This window comes from Lachancea lanzarotensis, scaffold LALA0S01 (assembly GCF_000938715.1).
Source record: "Lachancea lanzarotensis genome assembly LALA0, scaffold LALA0S01, whole genome shotgun sequence".
Lineage (NCBI taxonomy): Eukaryota > Fungi > Ascomycota > Saccharomycetes > Saccharomycetales > Saccharomycetaceae > Lachancea > Lachancea lanzarotensis.
In genome coordinates this window covers 125,590-149,953 of record NW_019212879.1, presented here as the reverse complement: position 1 = coordinate 149,953, position 24,364 = coordinate 125,590, and the positions used below count along the sequence as shown (strand labels likewise).

The 24,364-nt window shown below is 44.6% G+C and overlaps 14 protein-coding genes across 14 annotated transcripts; 5 read left to right on the top strand and 9 right to left on the bottom strand.

Moving 5' to 3' along the window:
- Window positions 1-27: 27 nt before the first annotated feature.
- Window positions 28-570, top strand: LALA0_S01e01552g (LALA0S01e01552g1_1; the record flags this gene model as incomplete). The annotated part of the gene is made up of 1 exon (XM_022774156.1): window positions 28-570. One exon carries the CDS (start codon window positions 28-30, stop codon window positions 568-570), a length of 543 nt encoding a protein of 180 aa, XP_022626281.1.
- Window positions 571-633: 63 nt separating this feature from the next.
- On the bottom strand, window positions 634-1,968 carry LALA0_S01e01530g (LALA0S01e01530g1_1; the record flags this gene model as incomplete). Its single annotated transcript, XM_022774155.1, has 1 exon — window positions 634-1,968. One exon carries the CDS (start codon window positions 1,966-1,968, stop codon window positions 634-636), a length of 1,335 nt encoding a protein of 444 aa, XP_022626280.1.
- An 804-nt stretch (window positions 1,969-2,772) lies between these two features.
- Window positions 2,773-3,254, top strand: LALA0_S01e01508g (LALA0S01e01508g1_1; the record flags this gene model as incomplete). The annotated part of the gene is made up of 2 exons (XM_022774153.1): window positions 2,773-2,820; window positions 2,946-3,254. 2 exons carry the CDS (start codon window positions 2,773-2,775, stop codon window positions 3,252-3,254), a joined length of 357 nt encoding a protein of 118 aa, XP_022626279.1.
- Window positions 3,255-3,416: 162 nt separating this feature from the next.
- Window positions 3,417-4,541, bottom strand: LALA0_S01e01486g (LALA0S01e01486g1_1; the record flags this gene model as incomplete). Its single annotated transcript, XM_022774152.1, has 1 exon — window positions 3,417-4,541. The coding sequence occupies one exon, from the start codon at window positions 4,539-4,541 to the stop codon at window positions 3,417-3,419; it is 1,125 nt and encodes a 374-aa protein (XP_022626278.1).
- A 175-nt stretch (window positions 4,542-4,716) lies between these two features.
- Window positions 4,717-6,441, bottom strand: SLX5 (LALA0S01e01464g1_1; the record flags this gene model as incomplete). Its single annotated transcript, XM_022774151.1, has 1 exon — window positions 4,717-6,441. The coding sequence occupies one exon, from the start codon at window positions 6,439-6,441 to the stop codon at window positions 4,717-4,719; it is 1,725 nt and encodes a 574-aa protein (XP_022626277.1).
- Window positions 6,442-6,880: 439 nt separating this feature from the next.
- On the bottom strand, window positions 6,881-8,113 carry NOP1 (LALA0S01e01442g1_1; the record flags this gene model as incomplete). Its single annotated transcript, XM_022774150.1, has 2 exons — window positions 6,881-7,824; window positions 8,077-8,113. 2 exons carry the CDS (start codon window positions 8,111-8,113, stop codon window positions 6,881-6,883), a joined length of 981 nt encoding a protein of 326 aa, XP_022626276.1.
- Window positions 8,114-10,102: 1,989 nt separating this feature from the next.
- Window positions 10,103-11,020, top strand: TSC13 (LALA0S01e01420g1_1; the record flags this gene model as incomplete). Its single annotated transcript, XM_022774149.1, has 1 exon — window positions 10,103-11,020. The coding sequence occupies one exon, from the start codon at window positions 10,103-10,105 to the stop codon at window positions 11,018-11,020; it is 918 nt and encodes a 305-aa protein (XP_022626275.1).
- Window positions 11,021-11,094: 74 nt separating this feature from the next.
- Window positions 11,095-12,507, bottom strand: CDC7 (LALA0S01e01398g1_1; the record flags this gene model as incomplete). The annotated part of the gene is made up of 1 exon (XM_022774148.1): window positions 11,095-12,507. The coding sequence occupies one exon, from the start codon at window positions 12,505-12,507 to the stop codon at window positions 11,095-11,097; it is 1,413 nt and encodes a 470-aa protein (XP_022626274.1).
- Window positions 12,508-12,691: 184 nt separating this feature from the next.
- On the top strand, window positions 12,692-13,348 carry ERP3 (LALA0S01e01376g1_1; the record flags this gene model as incomplete). Its single annotated transcript, XM_022774147.1, has 1 exon — window positions 12,692-13,348. One exon carries the CDS (start codon window positions 12,692-12,694, stop codon window positions 13,346-13,348), a length of 657 nt encoding a protein of 218 aa, XP_022626273.1.
- A 144-nt stretch (window positions 13,349-13,492) lies between these two features.
- On the bottom strand, window positions 13,493-15,142 carry DAL1 (LALA0S01e01354g1_1; the record flags this gene model as incomplete). The annotated part of the gene is made up of 1 exon (XM_022774146.1): window positions 13,493-15,142. The coding sequence occupies one exon, from the start codon at window positions 15,140-15,142 to the stop codon at window positions 13,493-13,495; it is 1,650 nt and encodes a 549-aa protein (XP_022626272.1).
- Window positions 15,143-15,880: 738 nt separating this feature from the next.
- Window positions 15,881-18,595, bottom strand: KAP104 (LALA0S01e01332g1_1; the record flags this gene model as incomplete). Its single annotated transcript, XM_022774145.1, has 1 exon — window positions 15,881-18,595. One exon carries the CDS (start codon window positions 18,593-18,595, stop codon window positions 15,881-15,883), a length of 2,715 nt encoding a protein of 904 aa, XP_022626271.1.
- A 350-nt stretch (window positions 18,596-18,945) lies between these two features.
- Window positions 18,946-20,991, bottom strand: BUD14 (LALA0S01e01310g1_1; the record flags this gene model as incomplete). Its single annotated transcript, XM_022774144.1, has 1 exon — window positions 18,946-20,991. One exon carries the CDS (start codon window positions 20,989-20,991, stop codon window positions 18,946-18,948), a length of 2,046 nt encoding a protein of 681 aa, XP_022626270.1.
- A 1,009-nt stretch (window positions 20,992-22,000) lies between these two features.
- ADE1 (LALA0S01e01288g1_1) lies at window positions 22,001-22,915 on the top strand (the record flags this gene model as incomplete). Its single annotated transcript, XM_022774142.1, has 1 exon — window positions 22,001-22,915. One exon carries the CDS (start codon window positions 22,001-22,003, stop codon window positions 22,913-22,915), a length of 915 nt encoding a protein of 304 aa, XP_022626269.1.
- A 100-nt stretch (window positions 22,916-23,015) lies between these two features.
- Window positions 23,016-24,236, bottom strand: KIN3 (LALA0S01e01266g1_1; the record flags this gene model as incomplete). The annotated part of the gene is made up of 1 exon (XM_022774141.1): window positions 23,016-24,236. The coding sequence occupies one exon, from the start codon at window positions 24,234-24,236 to the stop codon at window positions 23,016-23,018; it is 1,221 nt and encodes a 406-aa protein (XP_022626268.1).
- Between the last annotated feature and the right edge of the window lie 128 nt (window positions 24,237-24,364).

Below are 24,364 nucleotides of genomic sequence, written 5' to 3'. Positions count from 1 at the left end.
ATTCTGACCAGGCTTTAATTGTTTATCATGCTGAGTTCTTATTCTGATCTTTTAAAGCAAATCACCAAAAAAAATGTTGACGAACTGAAATTTCTGGAAAATCAGAGACGTTTGCCCCGATTCGATTACAAGATCGCTTTTGAACTTGGATTGAAGTTGAGAGAATGGGCAATTGAATCGTTCCCATCAAAATCGATGGTACTGGATATTTCTTTACCCTCTGGACAATGTCTTTTCCACACTACGACTAACAACGACACCTCTCTCGATAATGATATATGGGTATCGAGAAAGAAAAAAACCGTTACAAGGTTTGGATGCTCGAGTTTTGTGATGGGTCAAAAGTTACGGGCCAAAAAGCTAGATAAAATGGAAGACGCTTTTTACATCGATTCCAAAGAATACGCAGTCCATGGTGGTTCAGTCCCACTTTATGTCGATGGAGTCGATTCTTTGGTTGGAATTTTGACAGTCAGCGGTTTGAAGCAAGAAGAGGACCATTCTTTCGCTCTCACTGCTATCGCAGAATTTGTCAAGTCATTGGAACCTTCTGAGTTAGACTTGGACTGATCTGGTCGATTGCTCTGAAGTAGTCAAACCTTTTGTTATTTACCCAACCTATCATACATATGATCACACATTTCTTTTACCAGCAAGAAACTGTGGAAACAAGCCACTTACCCCCCACCTCCATCGAAGCTTCCGCTTTGCCTCTATGAACCAAATCATTGTCTTGGAATCTACAACATTGTCGTTGTGGCCGGGATCGCTCCTCTGTTTCAGCTGCGTTTGAAGTCTGCCGATGAGATGTGACGAAAATTGTCCTGTCTTGTGTCTTTTGGTATCTAAGAGCAGCGCCTCACCGGCTTCACCAGTCCATCCCTCACTCTCCATGCTAAAGTCTCGTGAATTGTTTGCTGAGTCCGTCGATGTGTCAAACTCGTAATCTTCCAGTAGCTTTGCCGTCTCTTCATACTTCAGCGTACAAGAAGAACATACTATCTCTTGAAAAGAACGACCTTCGATCAGCGAACTTATTTCATACAAGGGCTTTTCACATATAACACAGCCCTTAACTTTGTTTTTGAAATTCAAGCTCTGAAGATACATATCCTTGTCATCATTGTGCTTTATTACTGTGCCCAAAAACTTCTCGATGTTTGTTACAGCAGTTTTGTCGGATGTGGCAGAGTGCTGATCGGCCATCTGTGAGAAAGGATCCTCATCGATCATACCGATGTTGACGATAGAATTACCGTCCTTGATGTGTGGTGTCAAAGTAAGCGACGATGTGGTCGATATTGTGCGTTTCGTTCTGTGTTTTATCGGCAAGATAGAAGAGTTACTTTTGCTTACTTTACTCTTCAAATCCGATATGGAAACCTTGCTTCGCGCGAACTTGAGTCGTCGGGAATCATCGGGAATGTAGTCTTCAACCAAAACTATCGGTGGATGGCATTCCTCCTCATCAGTGCTATCGCCCTGCTTTGCTAGCCTTGGATCGACACTGAACCGTCTGTTCTCCGCATGTACACGAATTTGAGCCTCGTGAGTCAAGTTTCGAGGCGCTTTGTTTTGAGAGGGCCCCTCAATCGGGTGAGGGATGGGTAAGCTTGTAAATTTTTGATCGTCCAGAAGATCAAGTTTCGTGGTGGATGCCTTTAAGTTGGAAAGCAGTCTTGGTTTTGCACCACTGAGATTACTTCTTGCCACACGTCGCTTACGCATAAGTTTCCGGGCAGGATCCTCAAATGCATCGGTGTTGCTGGTTTTAGAAGGTGTGCTGTTGCTATTAAATTGGAATTCTCTATGGGAAGCTTGCCATTTCACAGGGGTATCCCCAGCTAAAGGGCGGAAAGAATCATCCGCATGGCTTTTGCTGAGAAAAAATGCTGAAGGATGATGGTGGCTTGAATCGTGTGAGACAACGGAAAGTGACGAAAGTGACGATTTCCCGTCGAGATCCATTGGTGGTCCACGAGAGAGAGCTTGAAATCAACTATTGGCAAAACCCGACACAGGAATCCCTTACTTGTAGTTCTGCTTCTTCAAGGGAAGAGAGTCTCTATCGAGCTACCCGGGTAGATCAGAGCTTCCGTTCCAGAATTTTACACATTTTCCCGGACTACCTTTTGTTTATGCATTTCCTGATGTGGAACCGACTGATGACGTTCAGCTAGGACGACACATCTATTAGAAAATAGCCCCGCAGCTGCCGTAATGCACTTAAGCTCCTGGAAATTTCTTATCAGGCCTGAAAACAAGGCCAAGATAGCCTATTTTGTTCGCCCTCGAACGACAGCGCCTTACTTACAAAACTACCATATATACTACTCCACGTCAAGTTTTTCGCCCGCTGGAAAAACTGCACTACATAAACATAATCTCAGGAATCGAACTAACACACCTAAACTGCTAAATAGAAGCCTTAGTTTTTGCAATGGTGCTTTTCTCAGTTTTAAGAGTCGGTGCTATCTGTTCAGGGTCCTTTTAATTGATAATTGATGGAAACCTTTAATTTTTTAAATTGACCCGTGTAAAGCGATACATCGTATCATTTTTCAGCTATAATTGATCTAGGTAGAGGCGAAGTTAACTTGAGATGCGCAGCCTCGATGATCCAAGACTGACGGTCTGGTACGTTCTAAAGCAAAGAATTGTTTACAGCAGTGATTAAAGTGATCCGTAATTTTTTCAGGCTTTCTTGTGAATTTTTTTGAGCTTCAATCGGAGATTTACTCGACTTTTTAGACCACTTACTTCTCAAAGAACATGTCCGCTGCTGAATACTACAAGGGAACTCATAACTCGCAACCTCATGTATGTGAAAAAACTTCAGATGTTGGTTTGGTACCATGGAAAGTAGGTCCTGCCGGACGGTTTGATTCCAGCGTTCCAAGTCGAGATCATCGCCCTTATAATTACTAACCTTTTTTTACTCACAGTATTCGAGCCCCGGGGGCCCTCCACCGGGCCATCAAGTTGACAATAGAGGTTTTTTTAACTCGAATCAGCAACAGCAGCCACAACAGGCGTATTATGGTCACCAACAACAACAATACTATGCAAACCCTCCTCCGAACTACAATCAGCAGCAGCATTACTACCCTCAGCAACAACAGCAGCCGGGTTATTACAACCAACAGCAACCTGTTTACGTGCAGCAAAAGCCTCCCACCAACAATAATGCAGACTGCCTAACGGCGTGTCTCGCTGGTATGTGTCTATGCTGCACATTAGATCTTCTATTTTAAGAAAATATGCAAGATTACTCTCGCAATGCAGCAAAGACCCTCGATGTAACTTTACCGAAACGAAAATATTAAATCCTACGTAGGGCACCAGTTAGGGGCAAGAGCCGTCTCATCATTTTATAAGCCTAATCCATACTGTCTTTTTTTTCTCTTTCGAGCTCGTTAAAACCTTTCCACTTCCTCATCCACTGTATCGATTAGTCTTTTGTATTCAGCGTTTTTGTCTTGTAGAAGGTACTGTGGTAGATACTTTTCTGGAATCTCAATGGCGCCATTAAAGACTAGGGTTCCGAAAACCAACAGAGTGAAGCCGAGAAGTTGCAAAAGTTTGAATGGTTCCCAGCCTAGCGCCAATGACGCAATCCACACAAGCAGAGTCCTGCAAGTGTCCACGGTACTTCTTGAAGTAGCACTCACATGCTTTGTAATCGAAGTTCCAAAACAATTGAAACACGCGATTGAGATCATAATGAGCAGCGATGAGAAAAGCACATTTCCATTTGAGACCGTGTCCTTGAACGCCTGGTTCAAGTTGAAAATCGAATCGATGCTTTTGTGGCCGTAAACGATATGGCCGAATAGCAGACTGCTAAACGTAATGAGCGAACCGAAAAGACCCTCGAAGCCCACAAGGCCCAAGGGTTCAACTTGCCACCGCGTCAAAATGTGTTCTTCGGTTATAAATTGGAACGCCATGAAGACTAGACCCAATACAATCAAAGATACGCCCAGCAACAAGGACTCTGTGGTTTGCTTTGAGGGTGTTTCGTCCGTCTGAAGTCCGCTGTTTTGGCCACTGTATCCGACAACCGCAACTCCCAAAACAATTACAGCCAGCGACGTCCATTCCATACGTGTGACTTTACGGCCCAAAAATACAACACTGAAGAGGGCCACGAAGAAAACAATAGCACCTCTGGTCATTTGGTAAATCGAAACTGGGATCATGACCAATGCCAGATTCAGCAGTGTTGACGCAATAATATCACACGCTGCAGGGATTGCTAAAATGAAGTTTTGCTTCCCTTTCACCACTGGCTTACTGTTGATGCCTGCATCGACAGATTCAGCTGCGCTTTTACGGTTAAAAAAAACCGCCAGCACCGCCATTTCACCAACAAACATTTGCAAAGTCTGAAAAATTGGCTGGTTGAATAAGGTTGGTGAAGTTCCATCGCAGTTTCGCACGCATTGGTTATCTTGAAACTTGGTGAGCAATGAATTGAGTCCTCCACTGACTATTAGTCCAACGCACAGGAAAAGAATATAGAACCTATCCAGTACCATGATCTTTTTAGTTCTTGACTGGACTGTTGAATTTGACCAAAGGTGAGATCAAGGAAGATAGTTGACTTCAATCAAGTTCAAGAACGTTCAGGGTTATTAAACGAAACCGTAATCATCGGTCTCTAAGTGGTAGGGTAACAGCTATGGACTGATCATCTTGAGCGGTTGGGAATCCTCAAAAGAAGATCTCTTGCATTGTGGAGTTTTGTCGTAGTTTGTTCCTGCAGTTCTCGGCTGGACATTGTCGAGGGCCGTAATTATCTGGATGCGAAGGTCCCATCACATTTCTGAACTTCTTAGCACTCTTCTCGTTTACTTTCCTAGCGCTGCGTATTCTTGCCAGGCAGCGTCCGCAGAACATATGCCCACAACTGGCCACGTATGTTTCCCGCGAAAGGTCCCTGTCTGCAACTGTAAATCTTCGCAACGACTGGTACGGACAGTGAAAATGATATTTGTCAACCAGTTCGTTGAAGGTTTTGTTTTCGTCGGATTTACTTCTCCCCTCGTAGTCATCTGGAATACCCACTCCCAGCTCTACACCGCAAAGCGTGCAAGCTGGTATTTCGATCTCCGTCGCTTCGTCGTCTTCCACAGTTATAATTTCCGTCTGTTTGTTACGGCGTATTGGCATTTCGAGTTTTGGTGTGATGTCAAAGGACGAGCTGTAGCCCTCGGGCAATGTTTTGGCATCTTCTAGAAAGCTGCTTCGTTTGCCCTTGGTGCTTTCCATAAGTTTGCGTTTTTTGTTGTCAACTTCCGCCTCATTGCGAGCCTCGATTAATTCCATTATTCCCTGTATTTCTCGCGACTCATCCGTATCTCTGGTGTGCATTCCGTTGTAGTGAGGAGGCACCCATGCTCTTGTAAGCCCGTGTTGCCTTGTGCCACTGTGGTTCGCATACGTTCCCACCGCCTGAGCCCAATGAATCATGCCGCGACCGGGCGTTGGCTCGTTACTTACATTTTGGTCCCTTGAGTTTTCCACGATCTCGCGGTATTGTGCATACAATGTTGTGAGCTCATCTAAACGCTGTTCGTAGCTTTCTCTGTCTGTAGCCTCCAGTACAGATTGAAACTCATCGATCGACAGGGCTTCGTCAAAAGCGGCCCGAACACTACCGGGAAGCATGGAAAGTTGTGACTGAAAGCTTGCAGCATTTGAATGACCCATGAAGTTGCTGGGACTCAAAAATGGTGTGTGTCCTCTTGCGTTTTGTTGCGCGAGATGGCGAGTGCTTCGTCTGAGTCGTAGCTCATTTCTCCGGCGTTGCTCGTTGAAACTCGGGGGTGGCTCATTTGCTCCAGCCATAGGAGTATTGAATGCGTGTTGAGCACCAAGTGCAACACGTTGGGCCCGTCTCCTTCGCGAATCCAAACGGGACGGGAGAGCTCGCGGTACCTGGTGCTGGAAGGATCTTCTAACGGGTAGCTCCAGAGGGCTACCAGAAATGAGAACCCGCTCGCCACCGGGAAGATTTAATACAAAATTTGCATTTGTGGTGTTTTGCCCCACAAATACCACATCATCATCGTCCTCTTGGCCACTTCCAGTGGAAGGTTGTCGAGGTCTTATTTGCGCCACGGTAAAAGGTCTTTCGTTATCGAGATCAACATATTCTGCGTCAGGGTCGATAGGCCCGCCATCATCAATCACCATTTCGTGCACGACCTCTAGATCATCATTGCTGTGTTCATCATTTGCATCATCATTACTGGACCAATTGGCTTGACCAGGTGTAAATCTACCAGCCCAATCCCGTCTTGGTCCAACAGCGTTTTGCCGTAGTTCCGTAGCCCTTTGAATCTCTACTTCGTCTTCAGCACAGCTTTCAATCTCTATTATATCAGCAGCGTCCTGGTGTTGTGGATCATTTCCAACAGTCTCTTCAGAACTCATATTTTGGTCGTTTTGAGGCCCTGAAAAAGTATGCGGTCGATAAAAGACCTTACACTTGTCAAATACGCCTTCACTGCGGTGCTACAGACCTTCAAAGGCTAGTTTTGAGATCTTTTTGTGAGTTTGATGAGTTGCAATTCCAAAAGTTCGATGCCTTAAACCTAATAAACCTGTACTCAACATGGACTTGTCGACTCGAAAACAAATACCAAGCGTTAAGAACTCTGTTCAAGCCGTTCAAGTCCTTTAGAGTTACTCAAAACTAGTACACAGACCTCTAGATATCCTCTTAATGTATTTACGTATAAGTATATGTGTTTGTGCGTGTTGTGTGAGGTCGTCCGGTACTTGGACGGGCTCTTTTTAGATATATCTGAATTCACTAATATACAAGCATGGCTGGAGAAAGAATGCGGGAGTTGGTATGCTCTTTGGGTTTTTACAATCCGCTTCTCATGTATCTGCCAATGACAATACAGTGGTCTCTTTCGTAAGGTTCCAAGGTCAATTGTTCCAAAGGCTTGATGCGTTCTTCACGCAATTTCTGCACTTCTCTGGCAAAAACGGTCTCGGCATCGACAGTAGAGTCGATACAGTTGGCCTTGATGGAGATCACAACACCACCTTGGTCCTTTAGGAACATATGGGAGTTCAAAGCAATGATACGGGCCTGATCCGGTTGGGCAACATCAGCGAACACAGCGTCGACCATACCGATGAGCATTCTGTATTTTTGAGGATGTCTGGCGTCCTCGATGATGGGGATCACATTGGGTCTCTTCTTGGCCATGGAAATCAGTTCTCTACCGGGTCTGTGAGAAAATTCGACGGCGTAGACTAGACCTTCAGGACCAACCACGTCAGCAACGTGCGAGACAGAGGTACCGGAAGCGGCACCCAAGTACAGCACTTTTTTGCCTGGGGCGATGAAAAGCTCATCTAGACCACCCATGATACCGGCAGCCAACTTGGATCTGAAAGGGTTCCACACACGGTATTCTACCTTGGTTGGAGGCACACCTTCTTCTTTAGAAGGTTCTTCAACGGAGACTCTCTTCTCACCGTAAACGGTCTCGCCTGGAGCGATGTTCTTGGTGACCAACAGATCTTCTTTGCCTCTGGCGATAAACACACCGGCGTGTTTGTGGGGTTCGATCACCACCTTGGCACCGCCTCTAGCACCACCTCTGGCACCGCCTCTAGCACCACCTCTTGGGCCACCACGGCCACCGCCTCTAGGACCTCCACGGCCGGCTCCACCGCCAAAACCGCCTCTGCCACCGCCACGGCCACCGCCGAAACCGCCTCTGGAGCCACCTCTGGCTCCACCACGGCCTCCACCAAATCCACCTCTGGCACCGCCTCTTGGGCCACCTCTAGAGCCTGTTAAAGCGTTTAATTGTTAGTAAACATGCTGAGTCTTGATTTTGATTCGATTTTTCACCAACCCGATGAGCTTGAAAAATTGGAAAAAACTGAAAAATGCGATTCTCCGGTACCAAGTAGTACTCCCATAATCCCGCAGCTCCACTGTATCCAGCTTTCATATTCCCGTAACAAAACTCCTTCGAAATTGGTCGAAAACTTGTCGATTTTCGTTCGTTCGAATTCGACGCTAAAAATCAATTCACATACCACCACGACCGCCTCTGCTTCCAGCTTGAAAAACCATTGTGTTTATATCTAACAAATGATGCTTTTAAAGAATCAATCCCACTCGTAGCAGTAAAACTAGAGACTCTGTGTTCTATTCAGATCGTTACAGTTGAGAAGTCAAGTTGTACTGGGCGATGGCCAAGTTATATGAGATGAGCATCTCTAAAAATTTTTCACTATTGAGAGAGGTAGCTCGAAAAGGAAAAAGCGACACGAAGGGTAAAAGTGATGTGAAGAATGGGGAAGGAGCGACACGAAAGAGAGGAGTGATGGGATTGGGCGAGTGGGGCAGGAGGACAAAGTGGTGTGAGATTGGAGTGTTACTGGCGTGAGATGATACTGTAGTTATACTGGGAAGTGTTGCAATGAATGTTGACGTGAGGTATGGTTGCTCGATCGAATCACGTGATCGTGCACACTTCTAGTGTGTGCAAATGTTGAGGAAGGTTACCACGGTAAGATTTGTTTCTGTAGCCCGACACACATGTTTCAGCATACTTAGGTGCTCATTGCATTTATTTTTGCGAGAACTGGGGGACAAATCACGAATCTAGTCCACGACCTATTCGTACATAGTGCTCGAAGGTGGCAGCTTACCAGAACATACCTCCGAACAGGAAAGTGACGTCGAGTAAATGTCGTAACTGTGGAAATTTTGAGGAATTTCAACAGTGAAGGGGTGGAGGGCAGCTTCTGGGGCTCTTCTTTACTGCTACTATCGGTCCTACAGATCCAAAGCTACATATACGTATAACATGATGTGTTTGTTTCTGGTTTTGGAATTTTTGAGGGAAAGGTCTTGTAATCTGATGACGGTTTTCATGGTCGAAAGCTTTTGGTTTTTTGTCAGTCCAAGGTATTGCGTCCCCAATACTGGTTTGCGTCAAATACTAAAAAGACCCATTTCTTTGTACGAGTTCTGGCCAGTTTTGCCTATCCGTAAATTTCGGGAAACCTACATTTCTGACCCCTACGATTTTACGAGACTGAAATTGCAAAGAGCCTTCAAATCTCACTTCGTTCTGTCTCCTTTTACTTCGGTGCTCCACTCTTGTCAACTCGTCACCCATGATGAATTATTTCACTGCGACGGAAAAAGACTTGGTTCTGACACCTACAGTAGAACCGTATTCTATAAAGAGATGCGGAAATAGACGCTCCGATTTGCGACGGCTGTGATTCCGAATCCATAAATTTCACGATTCTAAGGTCATCTCGCCGGCAACTAAATTGTCAACATAAAATCATGAACTTAGCGGAGTATCGCGAGTCAGGATTAAATGCTTGAAATCCATCCGATGTCAATTCAAGAGGCATGTGATGTTGATTGAAGGTTCAGGATTGCTGGGATTCAGGCTTTGACTGGAGCCACGCGGATGATTACGTAATTATTGTGGCAGGGTGGATAAAAGTGATAAGCCCAGTGTCAGTCAAAGGATTGGATGGAAACTCATAGCATTACGTGTTCACCGAGTTGGGAGACGATGCATATATAAGGCATCCACTTACAGGACTGTAGCTATATGATGTCGTTTTGAGTAATCGACTAGTCAACGAGGTAATAGTAACAGTTTTTTACAAAATAAGCGAAGAAATGTCATTTCTCGAACTTCCAACCGATGAAGATGAGAGTTCACCGAGACTACCATAAATTTTAGTATTTTCAAGCCTTCCCTTCATTTCGTCCACAGGCTTTCGTACTAGGACGACCATGAGAGTCTCAAAAAAAAATGTCTTTATTTTTTATCTGAAATATACCAAAAAAAACTCCAAAAAGGCCCTTGAAAGTAGGAATCAGCTGCTTCAGAATTTCACACACATCTACGACATCCGCTAACTCTCTTCGCCTCTCAAAAACTCAGATTTACTATACGATCTTATCATCATGTTTCACGAGCATCTTTCAGCCATAAATTACACTATATAGCTACAACCTTGATGGATAGGTACATCATCATCCACCAACAGCCTTAAAATCCATCAATCAAGCTCATTTGTTCCCAAAATGAGTGTCAAAGTTACCTCTAGATCTAAATCTTTGAAGGATGTGGAACTCCCTCAAGAAACCAGCTCTCTAGCAGCTGCATTGAAGGAAATTTCGAGCAAAAACAAGAACATTAAAACGAACCGTATCAGATTAACTATTCTCAAGGAAAATAAGCAAATTCCAATCACTTCAGATCATGCATTTGAAGACTTAAGCGGCGCCAAACTTTTTGCAAAAGACATTGGCCCCCAAATCGGGTGGAGACTAGTGTTTTGTTTGGAATATTTGGGACCCATCATTATCCACTCTCTTGTTTATTACTTGTCCACAAGACCTGAGTTGGCCAAATTTCACTGCAAATCTCGTCCTTACAACCCGTTCATCACCAAAGTGGCTTACATTCTGGTTGTCGCACACTACGTCAAGAGAGAATTGGAATCTTTATTTCTGCACAAGTTTGCACAGTCCACGATGCCCTTCTTCAACTTATTTAAAAATTCTTTCCATTATTGGGTACTAAATGGAGCTATTTCTTTGGGTTACTTTGGGTACGGATTCTTGTTAAAGGACATAACAGTTTTCAGGATCTACTCAGCTTTCAAATTGGACAATTTTAGTCTCATTCTTGCCCTGTTCATCGCGTCAGAATTTTGGAACTTCTGGACACACCTCAAACTCCGTCTTTGGGGTGACGCTCAAAAGGCACAGGGTATCACTCAGCGTGTACCATTGGAAAATGGCCTTTTCAAAATTTTCGTTGCTCCAAACTATACGTTTGAAGTCTTGGCCTGGACAGCGTTCACTCTACTTTTCAAGCTCAACATATTCGCTGTTATATTCTTGTTTGTTTCGACCGCTCAATTGTACTTGTGGGCTGCTAAAAAAAACAAGAAGTACGGTACAAACAGAGCCTTTTTGATTCCTTTCGTTTTTTAACGCCTGTCGTAACGATGCAAATGCAATATTCTGATTATTTAGCTATGCTACAGAATGAGTTTTTTATTCTTCAATTACTTGTCGATTATTAGAACATCGTCTTCATCTTCATTCTCTTCCGTGACGTCTGAATCCACAAGCTCGCTGAAGAAAGTAGATGAAAGCAGCTCGTCAGCAGTACTTCTCTTATGAGGATCAAGTGTCAAACACTGATCCAAAACTTCTAAACACCAGTAATGATCACTCCAGACTTCGTCATGGTATTTTTTGAGCTCGTGGTCGGCCATTAAATCTGGACTTTGACGTCGGAGCGAAGGAGCGATATTTTCCCCCGATGACCTGCTCACCAAATACTCGTACGTTTCAAATGCAACAGAATAGCTGGGAAAAGTTCCTGCTTCGACTTCCGCGTGTAGAAGTTCTTGAATAAAATCCGCTAAACCTCCTTTGTAACCCTCTTCACTTATGCCTTCGAGTCCACTAACACTGAATCCTAGCCCATGCAACGCGGCACATTTCTTCATCTTGCTGGTTCCAAATATACAGCACAACTCTAGCAAAGAATCTGTGTCGTCGAGACTCTGGAACATGGGGAAACGTCTTCCGAGGAAGCTTAGTAGTATAACACCCACTGACCATATATCTATCTTGGTAGATTGATTAGGGCACTTCATCAGCACTTCTGGAGCACGAAAGCCTCGAGTACCAGCTCGATTGGCGCGTTTATTGCGACGTGTTTCGTACTTGGGGTACCCTTTGGTCAAATCCACTAACGTGGGGGTAGTGGTAGGTGTGACAACTGGATGTTTACTCTTTGGGAATGCAGGCTGCGACCCGGCGGTACCATGAGTTTCACTTACGTCGCAGGGACAGTAATTTTCCAATGAGCGTGAATCTTTGGAATTTCGCGTATCGCGTATGGTGTTGTTTTCCATCTCAGCCAGACCAAAATCCACGAGGACGCCACAACCTATTTGCGGATTGTACAGGAAATTTGTAGGCTTAATGTCACGATGAATGATTCCCTTGGAATGCACGAAACTTAAGGCTTGTAACAGTTCTGACATGTATTTCTTTATGCCTTTTATCGGTAAGTCGCGATAGAAATTCCGAAATTCTTCGTGTCGATACCATGGCAAAATAGCTACAACTTGGTCCTGGTGTCGCAGTGCATCGCACAGCGGAGCTACCCGTGTAGATCCACACAACATGTACAAAAGGTTCAGTTCGTTGTAAATTCGAGTGGGCGATGAGGTAACGTAAATCCATTTTAAGGCCACATATCGTTTATCCTGCCGGCTAGAAATATCCCAGAAATGGCGCGAAAACCTCTTGACCACTTTCCCCGTCAAGTCTTCGGCCTTGTACACTGAAGAAAACGTTCCTTCGCCGATCTTGTCCAGCAGTTTGTATCGCGTTTTCAAACCGGGCACACTGTCTGAAAGTTCACGCATTTCTTCCACAACATCCGGAGGAACTTCTCCCATTTGTGCTAATCAGTTTTGGTCTCTTAAACGCTCGGCAAGACTGCCCTTGAGCACGAATCGATGTGATCGATCGATGAGTTCAACTTTAAGCTCAAAATTATACCAATCTATTATCATTTGAACTATTACTGACATTGAAGAGTAAACTGACACTTCAGATAAAAGGCGGTATAAAGCTTCTAAAATGGTCAAGAAGTCATCAGCAGCACTGTGTATTTATGCTTGTATATTTGGAGCTTCAGTAGCTTCTTCTCCGGTAACTTTTGAGCTACTAACGGGCGAGCAAGAGTGTTTGTACGTAGAAGCGTCCGACAACAGTGTTATATCGTACTACTTCGCAGTACAGCACAGTTGGAGCGGAAAATCGGATGTTGACCATGAAATTTTTGGTCCCGGAGACGATACAAATCCCATGTTTGCCAGTTTGCGCGAAAGCCAGGGCGAGTGGTCTTTTAGAGCGCACACAGCAGGCGAATATCGGTTTTGTTTCCGGGCTCCCGTGTCATCTTGCATCTTGGATGTGCAGATTTTGGTCAAGTCTGGAAATCTTGGTGGAATACCAAATGAACATGTCCCGTCACTGCCAGGCCATTTTGTGGATCCGTTGCAAGATACATGGGCACGTTCGCTGGACCTCATTGAACGACAGCTCAAAGTGCTCGAGACAAACATGCAGCGCTACAAAATACGGACGATACGCAACGGGACTACAGTTGTATCAATTGCATCACGGGCCAAACTGTTGGCTATCTGCGGAAGCTTGTTCATTGTGTGTATCGTCTACTGTCAAACTAAACTGCTAAAAAGACGAATAAAGAGTCTACTCAGTAATAGAAAATGATATTGTTGCTTAATGTATTTAGCCTCTCTAACTCCAGCAATTTGCTAGCTTGAATTCATGCCAATTGTGTTAAAAAAATTGTGAATGCCAATGCCTGTTGAAGACATGTCATAGATGGGCCGATACTCAAATGATCTCAAATGCTCAGACGGTTCTGGGCTCCAAAAGTGGCTGTCCGAATGGAACGGTGCAGTGACCTGTCTCCAAATCGTATGCAATTTTGCCTCCGACATAAGTCGTCAGCACTTGGCCTCTCAGCTCTTGGCCATTGTATGCTGTCAGTTTGTTCTTGAAGTATGTGTTGTCCCCAGACACAACCCTTTTGCGGTACTGGTCTACCACCACGAAATCGGCGTCATAACCGGGGCGCAAAAATCCTTTGCGGTGTTGAAGTCCAACCTGCTCGGAAGTATTTTCGCAACACCATTTGACTATTTCAGGAATAGTAACCTGTGGTGACATCTTTGCTCCTTCGGTCATCATAATTGATAGACCAAGTCCAACAGAAGATATACCACCCCAGGCCGCAAAAAAATCACCTTTTTCCATGTTCTTCAGCTCTGGAGTACATGGTGAATGATCGCTGACAACTGTGGTAATGACATTTTCACGTAACGCTTCCCACAGGGCAAGTCTATTATCTTCAGAGCGGATTGGAGGACAGCATTTGTAATGGGTTGCCTTGGCCGGAATCTTTTCTGCAGCAAATTTCAGATAATGGAAACATGTTTCTACAGAGATTGGCAGCTTCAACACCTGCCGCGCATGACGCAGCATAGGAACAGCTTCTTGTGTGGCTAAATGTACCACATGCACTTTTGGAATTCTTTTAGACCGCTTGGCAAACTCAGTCATGCAGGAAATTATGGTGCTGATGGCGTTGGTCTCGAAAACATCTGGTCTGGAAGCCAAAAACGGAGCGTAAGTTGTAGGATCGATGTGATCGAAAAGATGGTCGTGTCTGTCAAGTGAGTCCAATGGATTCTGTGACGAATGGGATGCGTAAACCTCATGTGCCGGTTGCCCCACTGTGGGTTCTACGGATTCAAGAACTTTAGATTCTGCCAGCGCATGGATCTGGGTTTCAGTCAAATCTTGGCCACCTGGAGCTGCGTGCACATGGTCGAGGAAAACATCGTCTTTATTTTTGTTGGTATCATTAATATCACAAAGAGGGTCAACCAATCCGAGATTTCCTTCTGAGGGAGCCTGTTCTGCATGGAAAAGAAGCATCGTATGTTCATTTTCAAGAGTTTGTAACGCTTTAGTGATGTAATTTTTGTCGATTGCAGGAAACTCTTCAACACCGGAATCCATCATGAAACCTTTGAACCCACAGACCCCAGAGCGCACTAGCGGTACTAGTTCTTCGAGATTGGATGGTATCAGACCTCCCCAGAAGCCTACATCGCACCACATTTGACCATTCGCTGCAGCTAGTTTGATGTTCAAGTTTTCCACCGTTGTGGTCGGAGGAATCGCATTCAAAGGCATGTCAATCACAGTAGTGACACCACCTCCCACAGCAGAACGAGTCCCGGTCGCAAACCCTTCCCATTCGGTTCTACCTGGTTCATTCAAATGGACATGAGCGTCCACCAGTCCTGGCATGATCACGTGGGGAGAGACTATGATATAGTTCTGTACGGATTCTCCTTCGTATGAAGGTACCGTCTCCAGTACTTCGTTCTCGTAGATAGTGACTATCTTCCCACTATCTGTAGAGTACACTATTGTTGCTGGTATGATTTGGCCATTGATGACGACTCTGGTAGAAGCGATGGCTTTAAGCATGTTGGCCGGCGTACTTATGATAGTTTCGGTGGTTTTCTGCGAATATCTCTGTTGTCGTTTCTTTCGTCACTGATAAAAGCCTGGAGAACGGCAATCCGTGAACAGTGAACGGAAAAGTGAAGAATTCAAACCCCGGAACAAAAAAAGACCCCACAATCACGGTGTTACAATTTTGAAGAAATGTGTTATCCAGAAATCGAAAGATAATCCCGGTTTGTTCAGCCAGTTATACGAAATTTTGGCTCGAGCCCGGAAACAAAAGAGCCACATGTCACGTGAGCGATAAGATTCATTCAAGGCTATCGTTAGATAAGCTGAAGGCTTATCTGCAACGATCGGATTAGCCCGATAACTCTGCCATCGGAAAGAACTGAAGGACTTGACGGCAAGCGATCAGTGGGACAATGCAACGGCATTTAAAAATGACAGGGTAGGTCGTTAAATAGGAACCCTGACAGCTGCTTGAAGCATTATGCTTTTCACTATCGATTTTTCTGACTTTATAGAGCCCTGGATGAGCGAAAACCGGTGAAAATAGCAAAGCCTGGCCTTTTTTCGTAGATGTGTTTCTCAGTGTCTCTCTTGTAGTCCCCTCTTCTTTGTTTTTGTTTGTCCTGTAGAAAACACGTTGATACTCAAAACACATTCTTAAGGAAACAAAAAATACAGAACTGTATTTTGTCCTGTCGTATTGGCACCTCCTAGGTTTTAAACAGTCTTCTTTGGCTTCCGGTATTCTCAACCTTGCTCCAATTGGCCCAGAAAACTCATCTCCTCCTGAGACAGCTTCAGCATCTGTAATGTGGACGAATGCGTCATCAAAAACCCGTATAGGTCTTCAACAAACTCTTGAATATCCACATCGTGTGACACACCTTTTAGAAATTTGTGCAGCGTAGACGACGACATTGCCCTTCCGGTGTCAGTACAGTTCATAATTTTGACGAACCCGTAATAAGCAGCGGTTTTTTCCTCCACGTCTGATAAACCAGAAGCGTGTTCGCACCAGCGAGCCCAACTGGCATCTTGAGCAAATACGCCAGCGGCAAAGACCTCTGGGTGAAATTTGGCCATGCGTCCTATGGTTGCCGCCAAGTTGTCCACCACAGAGCTGTGAAGAACCCGCGTGGTATCACAGAAACTGTCCAGAACAACGCGTGACAGGTCTATGATGTATTCGGCCAGGTCTATGCGCTCACTGATCAGCCCAAGAGCCCACACTGCGTTGTTTATAGACGGTGTAGCCTCCGTGTCGTCATTGTGCATGATTTCCGTGCTGATGCAGTTCAGAAACTGCACCAAATGCTGGCTCAGCAAAATGGGCTCATATGAATATGCAATGTCTCCCAGAAGAGCAAAACCGCTCTGTCTTACCTCGTGCACAGGGTCCTGCAAACACTGTGCAAGTACTTGAAGCGCAGAGCGATCGCCTCCGGGAAATAGCAGCTCTTGACTGCTGGGACCCAACCCTTGGATTAGCCCGCCGATCAGATCCAACGACGTCACTGTGAAGTCTTTTTCAGGAACATTCATTGATGGGTCGCTTTGAGATTGAGTCTCAAGCTCCACGCAATGCACCAGAATCCTCCACGCGCGATGGTAGACTTCGGGAGCCATAGGTGCGAATTTCTCACCCAAAGATGCAGCAACATAAGATAAACATTCCAGCAGAGGCCAGAGTTCTTTGTCTGCGTCCGACAAAGATCCCCAATTTTTGATAAGATGCGGCAGAATGGAATTCATCGCAGCCTCGTCGAACTCACATTTCTCCGCAAGTCTACCAACTGCGTCATATAGAATGATGAGATTTTTCTTTTGATACAGCTGAAAACATTCATCGAATTTGATCAGCAAGTCATTGTAAAGTAGCGTTTCTACTATCTCAGCATCACAGTTTTCGATGAACACGGCCACGCTACTTATGCTAGCTTCTTGAACCATTTTCTTTTTGTCTAAGAGAGAATTCATGAGAGATTCCAATACTGGCATTAAGAATTGTGTGTTGTCGGCCAAGATCCACGTGGAAAACCTGCTTAAGGTCCAGCACGTTATGGTACGGACAGGTGCCCATTTATCATTAAGTTTCTCGAGGAGAAAGGGTATCAGTGCGGGCAACTGATCGGCGAAGTATCTCATTCCACCGTCAGCCATTGCGCCAAACGCCAAGATTGCAGCTTCCCGAACATACCAATGCTCTGATGAAAGCCGCTCTCTCAAAATTGGGAAGCCAATAAACAAAACGTCTCTTGGTAGTATGCTGGTCAAAACATCCAGTGTGGCTGCGCAGCATTTCCGCAAATTCCATTGCGTATCAAATTCACCGACATCATCATCTTCATCATCTGCATACTCATCATCTACTCCGGAATTGTCTCGTTTTCTGCTTTTTTTGGCGGTTGCTGGCTTGATATCCTCATCTCTATCTTCTAGTTCGGCATCGTCATCGTTCGAAGCCTCGAACACAATAATCTCGTCTTCGTCGTACGCCATTTTTGAAAGAAGGACGGGTACCACATCATTTATGAATGGTTTGACATTGCTTTCCGGAATATAGGAATTAGATGCAAACGCGAGGAGAAACTCGGCAGCCTTCAACGCGGTTTCCTGGCTGGAAGACGAACTAATTACATGCATGGCAAAGCCAATAATCCCGCTCAAGTGATTTATCAATTTATCTGGTCTAAACTCGAGAAGCTCAATCAAGGAAATGCAAATTTGGAGTACTACTATATCGCTCTGATCATTCTGCGCCAACTGGAAGATGTTGGATAAGAATTCGTCAATTCTCACGATGAAGCTTTGTGTTTGTAATGGGATGACCTGGTTCAAGCATTTGATTGCCTCTGCTCTCACATCCGGGCTCGAGTCTGAAATGGAAAAACTTAAAAAACTGGCCACCAATGTATCCATGGGTTTGACTAAACCTGACCATTCCAGAAGAAAAAGCTGAGCATTGTCTTCCATGATTTTTGACAACGCCTTCGCGCTTGCCAATTGTCCGTTGGCCATCAGTGCTAACAACTGGGATAGTAATTCTACACCGGTCGGATCCTCTCGATTTTTTCGATAGTATGTCGAAAACAGCGTTGTGATAACAATTCCTGTTATATTTGATATCAATGGTACGTCCGTTAGCAAGCCTTTCGCTATATTTTTTTTAACGTAGTCCAAGTCATAGCTTCTGGAATCCCCCAAGAGGCAGTTTTTCAGAATCATTCCCGCTGCAGCCCGATAGTTCTGTACATCCAGAAACGGGTACTGAGAATTTAGCAACGTATCTGTATCCGCCTCTGTCAATAAGTAGCATAAATAATTTAAGAATTCTGTTTGCATCTTGAATGATTCAAGCAATCCCGAAGCATGGCTTCTCTGCTCTTGCATTGGCGATAATGAGTCTGCAATTACCGCAACGATTTGCAGTAACGAAGTGTCATCACGTATCCAATTTGACATGTTGACGATGTGTAATCTATATCACTTGCCTGGAGTCAACAGTGGTTCTAAAATACGGTTCGAGATTGAGATGAGCAGAGCTGTAGCTGTTAGCCAGAGGTTTTCTAACATGTACTAAATTTTGACAATAATATTGAAATAGCGACAGTTTTGGAGGAAGTGATATGTTTCTTTGTTAGTCTGAGCACCGGCTCCAGACGCCAGACTGGCATTACAAGGATGATAAGATGGGCTCCTTAAGAGGATAATTGATTCTGTTCGACAGAACTATCTAGTTTACATGAGGTCTTTATTGACATTGAATGCAGATGGTGTAATGGAAGAAAAAACAATGGGCAAATAAGCTCTTGCTATTCATGCATGACGCTGTTTAGTTTATCAAGCAGGTCGTCTATTTTGCCAAACAGCGGGTTGTAGAGCTCGTGCACGATCGGGTGGTGGCCATATTGGTATTTTGCTTCGCTGAGCGAAAAAGTGCTGTTGATGGTGGTTGTCGAAGTTCCTCGTCCTTCGTCTATGCAAGAATCATCGGAAGATGCAGAAGTGCTTTCACGATGGGTGGTTCGTGATGTGAGTGAGTAGTCCCCACTTGTACCCGGGATGGTAAAAGAGCCTGACTTGGATTGTCCGTCATGATGTGGAGCAGCTTCGTTTTGCGGTAGCGGGTCTGTAGCTTTATCCTCTGGTTTTTGCTGGGATGACTCTTCCATTCTCTCAAAGCCCTTGGTAGGATCCATGAAATTACTGTCAGGTTTATCAAGATTGACAAGCTTAGAAATGTCCTTTATGGCTCTGGAGGAAGGTATACTCTCAACAGCGATCGCACCCGTATCAAAAGTGCCATTATTGACTTGGGGAGAATCATTTGTCCATTCCGAAGACGATGGTGAATAATCCCCTATCGTAGATATGGAGTAATTCGAGTTTGAGTTCGGCATCTCCTTATGACCTGCAAAAGGTATGATTGGTGCTTTGAAGGTCTGTTGTAGGCCGTCGTCTAAGGCAGCGGGAGGTGCTGCTGCTTTACTTCCCGATGCAAGCGGAGACAGATGAGTATCCAGCTCTTGTGTGTCTGTGGCTTGAAGCTTCAGGGTCTTGACTTCCCCACTTTCGAGCTCTGGGCTTGGTTTCCTCACTTTTTTAACATTGAGAGGTAGAGCACTGCCTGTATTGAACGAAACGTCGCTTACCGCCACGCTTGCATCGTCGTCCTCTTCGTCGTCGTCATGCGCATGCAAAGCTGCTTCGTATATCTCACCTACAGTATCGACACTTTTATTACGGTCGGAACCCTCTTTGTCAGTGTCGTCCAGCCCGTCCAGCTCAGAAGAGCTGCAATCTGACCCACTTTCGCGTGACAGTCTCTCAGCATAGCTAACAACGTCATTGAAGCTCACGGATTTGCTATTTTTCGAATACGGTAGTAGAGGAGTGGGGCTGGCCTCATCACCGCTAGCGTTTTCTGCAACCTTGAAAACTTTTAAATTGCTACTGTCGACTGATTGGCTGGACATATTTTCATTTTTCCAGCAATTGAGCCTGGCAAGACGCTCAGGAAACGTTTCGAGAATTTCGGCTGGAGCGAACCCAATTTTGCCGTCGTCACAGCGTTTCACGAGCCACCAGTACGAGTCTTGATCGTTTAGTAGCACACATGCTTGGTCCTGATAAAGCTGGCAGTGCGAAGGATCAGGGCCTTGAAAGGGGTACAATGCGTAAAGTTTACCGGGGTCAATTTCTTCCGGAGGAGCGAGCGGTTGAAAGTCCTGGTCCATTTCGTCGTCATCGTCGTCTTCATCATCATGTCCTTCATCTCGGGGGTCTCTATAAGGCTCGATGCTTGTTACTGCCGTGGTCAAATCATCCTCTTCTTCTTCTTCTGACGATGACGATGACGATGATGACAATTTGGATGATGAGCTGGTTGTTGTGGAAGATGCTGCGTTCTGTTGATCTCCGTTGTTCTCGTCAGCGAAAAGTGCCACATTTGATTCTTGCTTAGCGGTTGAGCGAAGGTCCTGAAGTCTATTCTCCATGTCCTCTTCGAACTCAGAATCGCTGTATTCATAGTCTGTGTCGAATTTCGACACTTCTGTTGTTTTATGCTCTGTACGGGTTTCATCAATAGTTAATGAGGATGAAGTGAAAAGTACCGGTTTCTTGTCAGTCTTGGTGTCCTTTTCTGGAGAGTTAGAGTTGCTTGCAGCGTTGATCACTACGCTGCCATTCACACTGTTATTCTCTTCATCGTGTCCTAGTCTTTTGGGCATCGTTCTCATTATATCTTTGTAGTCCTCAACCAGGTCTGGATCGCATAGTAAATCCGTGTGCGTGTTTGTTGGTGCAGAACTAGTTAGGGCATACTTGTCGTAAGCCTTATCCAAGATGTTCTGCATCTATTGAAGGTGCAGCCAGGACGTTGTGGATACGATGTACGCTGTTGATTTGGCACTGGCGCCGTTTCAAAGTTATCCTGGAGCGAGTGTAAGTGATGTTTGGTGGTAGTATCAGGTAGTAGGAATTTTCAATATATTTGAAGTACTCGAGTACGGAAGATGTTTAAGAGGCGAGGATCGGGAAGAGAGAGGCCCATGAACGAAACCATAGAGACTCACCTGGGGCTTGATTGAGTGAAGATGTATCACAGGAGTGGTAATTGTGACGTTTAGTTAACGACGGCTCGATGGTCAAAGATGTAGAGCTTGGGTTAGTGTCACGTGACTTTATATGAACGACAAAACGAGTGGAAATTGACAAGATAACGACGAGCAAAGAAGTAGGCGATAAAGGAGTTGATTTACGACTCGTATTCAATATTATGGGTGGGCGGCCTGTTGATTGTATCTTGAAGATTTTTCCAACCACGAGTTTCCCTACTCCACGGTCTCAAAAGATACTCAAAGAGAAGAAACTACCAAATCCTTTTGAAAAATGAGAACCTGTTTGCCAATATTGAGTCAAAAAAATCTATCTAAACGCTTCCTATTTTTTTCAAACTATAAGCAGCTCACCAGGACACATTTTCTCATTCGAAAAAATGTGTCGTTTTTTTTAGTGTCCCCAAATCTTGACCGAACATCACCTGTATTTTTTCGCTTTGTTAAATCACACATTTCATAACTCTAGCGCTTCTTAACAGATTGTAGATTTATCCACTTTTCTTGAAATTCGAGTGTCCTTCGGTTTTCGAACGCCCGTCTTTCACACTGACTCTGTTTATCAATAACTATTCCAATATACTTTATATATATTAAAGGTCATTTAACCGAATATCATCGCATCGCATTGTATAAATGCAGCTCGATGTTTGAATCTTGTCCACCTATCTAGACCTGCATTTACGTGTTATATATTTCTTGACATTTCTATCTAGAACCTATACCTTTCACAATACTCTCACGAACAATGGCGCTGCGTGAAACCAATTTGGATGGCATTCTACCATTGGTAGCCAGAGGTAAAGTCAGAGATATTTACGAAGTTGACTCAAAGACACTTCTTTTTGTAGCAACAGACCGTATTTCCGCGTACGATGTTATCATGGGAAACACTATTCCGGAAAAAGGCATTCTTTTGACCAAATTATCAGAGTTTTGGTTTTCACATCTCAGATCTGATGTCCGCAACCATTTGGTTGAAATCCCACAAGGCAAGACAATTTTTGATTTCCTTCCATCTGAACTTCAAGAACCAAAGTACAAGACCCAATTGGAGGGCAGATCCATGCTCATTCACAAATTCAAGCTCATTCCGTTGGAAGTAATTGTGCGTGGTTTTATCACCGGGTCTGCATGGAAAGAATATCAAAAATCAGGAACCGTGCATGGCCAAAAAGCTCCAGAAGGCTTGAAACAGTGCCAAGAGTTCCCCACCCCGATCTTCACACCATCAACCAAGGCCGAACAAGGCGAACACGATGAAAACATATCCGAGGCTCAGGCAGCGGAATTGGTGGGCCCAGAGTTGTGCTCCAGAGTAGCCAAACTCGCAATTAGGCTATATGCTATATCCAAAGACTATGCAAAGACGAAGGGTATAATAATAGCTGACACGAAGTTCGAATTCGGCATCGATGAGTCCACTAACGAAATCATCTTGGTGGATGAAGTTCTCACTCCAGACTCATCTCGTTTCTGGAGCGGTAAGAACTACGTACTAGGCAAGGAGCAAGACTCGTACGACAAGCAGTTTTTGAGAAACTGGTTAACCAGTAACAAGTTGAACGGTGTGGATGGCGTCAAAATGCCCGAGGACATTGTTATGAGCACAAGAGCAAAATATGTGGAAGCCTATGAGACGCTAACGGGTTGCGAATTTTAGGCCTTTACTTTTATAAATGTTCATTTTGATTAGATTAAATCTGACGGATTTGGAAGAGCTAGGTTGCCCTCCCACTATTAAATTGTGAGCATCACTCATCTTACCTACCCTTCACCCGCCAGTGGTAATCTGGTCTATTGAGATGGTTTTTGCCTTGCATTATATCTGGCATGCCACTTACCTTTTTTCCATGCAAAATTTCCCTGACTCGCTGCTCCACAGTGAGATCAAACTCTTTCCGATACTGGCTTCTAATAACAGCCATTTCTGTCTCATATTCAGCGGCTTGTCGCTCTAAAATGTCGCCGACGTTCATGAGTTCCTTTTCGTAGTCTAATAATGTGTCCTCAAACCTTTCAAGTTGCAGCGACTTGCGCGCAATGCGAAGCTGAATATTTTGTAGAAGGGAGTATGCGGATGCCCTCGTTTGTAAGTCTGGGTTGATGCACGACTCAATTACGAGTTGAAGTTCTTGAGAATAGTATTCTGGAATCCGTTCAAACTTGCCAGCACGAATTCTTCTTTGCAAATCTGTGTACGTTTTCGCTTGGAAAGGCGGGTGTAATGTACACATCTCATATACCACACACCCTAAAGACCAAATATCGCTCAGCGGCGAGTAGGGTTGATCCATCAAGACCTCTGGGGACATATAGTAAGGTGTACCAACATAAGTTGTCGCAAATTCCACGCTTGAACCGAGGGATTTGGCAAGACCAAAGTCCCCGAGCTTCACTGAGGCGGTGTTGTAGTCTAAGGTCTGAGAAGCCGTGGAAGGATCGGGTACTTTTTCTGTACTCAGGAAAATGTTTCCTGGCTTCAGATCTCTATGAATGACCACGTTCGAACCTTTCACAGGGGACTTGGCCCTATCATATATTGATTCTAGTGGAACTAGGTCAGTGCCATAATGACAGCGGTATAAAGCGGAGAGGATTTGCGCCATAATTCTCCATACCAGTTTCTCTGGAATGTATTTGCGTTCCTTTTTGAAATTGCTTATCATTTGAGACAGATCACCATTGCTGCAGTACTCCATATAGAAGTAGAGCACATCTTTGTCTGAATCCCACTCATAGAATTCAACTATGTTTTCATGTTTTAGCTGACTTAAAATGGCACATTCGGATATCAATTGCTGCCGTTCTTTCGAGTTCATATGCCCATACTGAATTTCTTTCCGAACTAGAACCTTATTCGTCGGTATATGGATGACTTTCCTCACAAAGCCAAAAGAACCTCGTCCAATCTCTTCGAGCACTTGATAGTCACCGACTTTCGAACTGTTGGGCTCGCGAGTATCGGGTTTCCTATAGTACATTTAAAGTCGAGCCAATGTATTTCGCCTCCACAGGGATGAATTGGAGCCAAAAGACGGCGTATCACTACTTGAACATCTTGTAATTCAGTCCGATGAGTTGATGTGGATCAGTGTTTAGACTTAGCCGT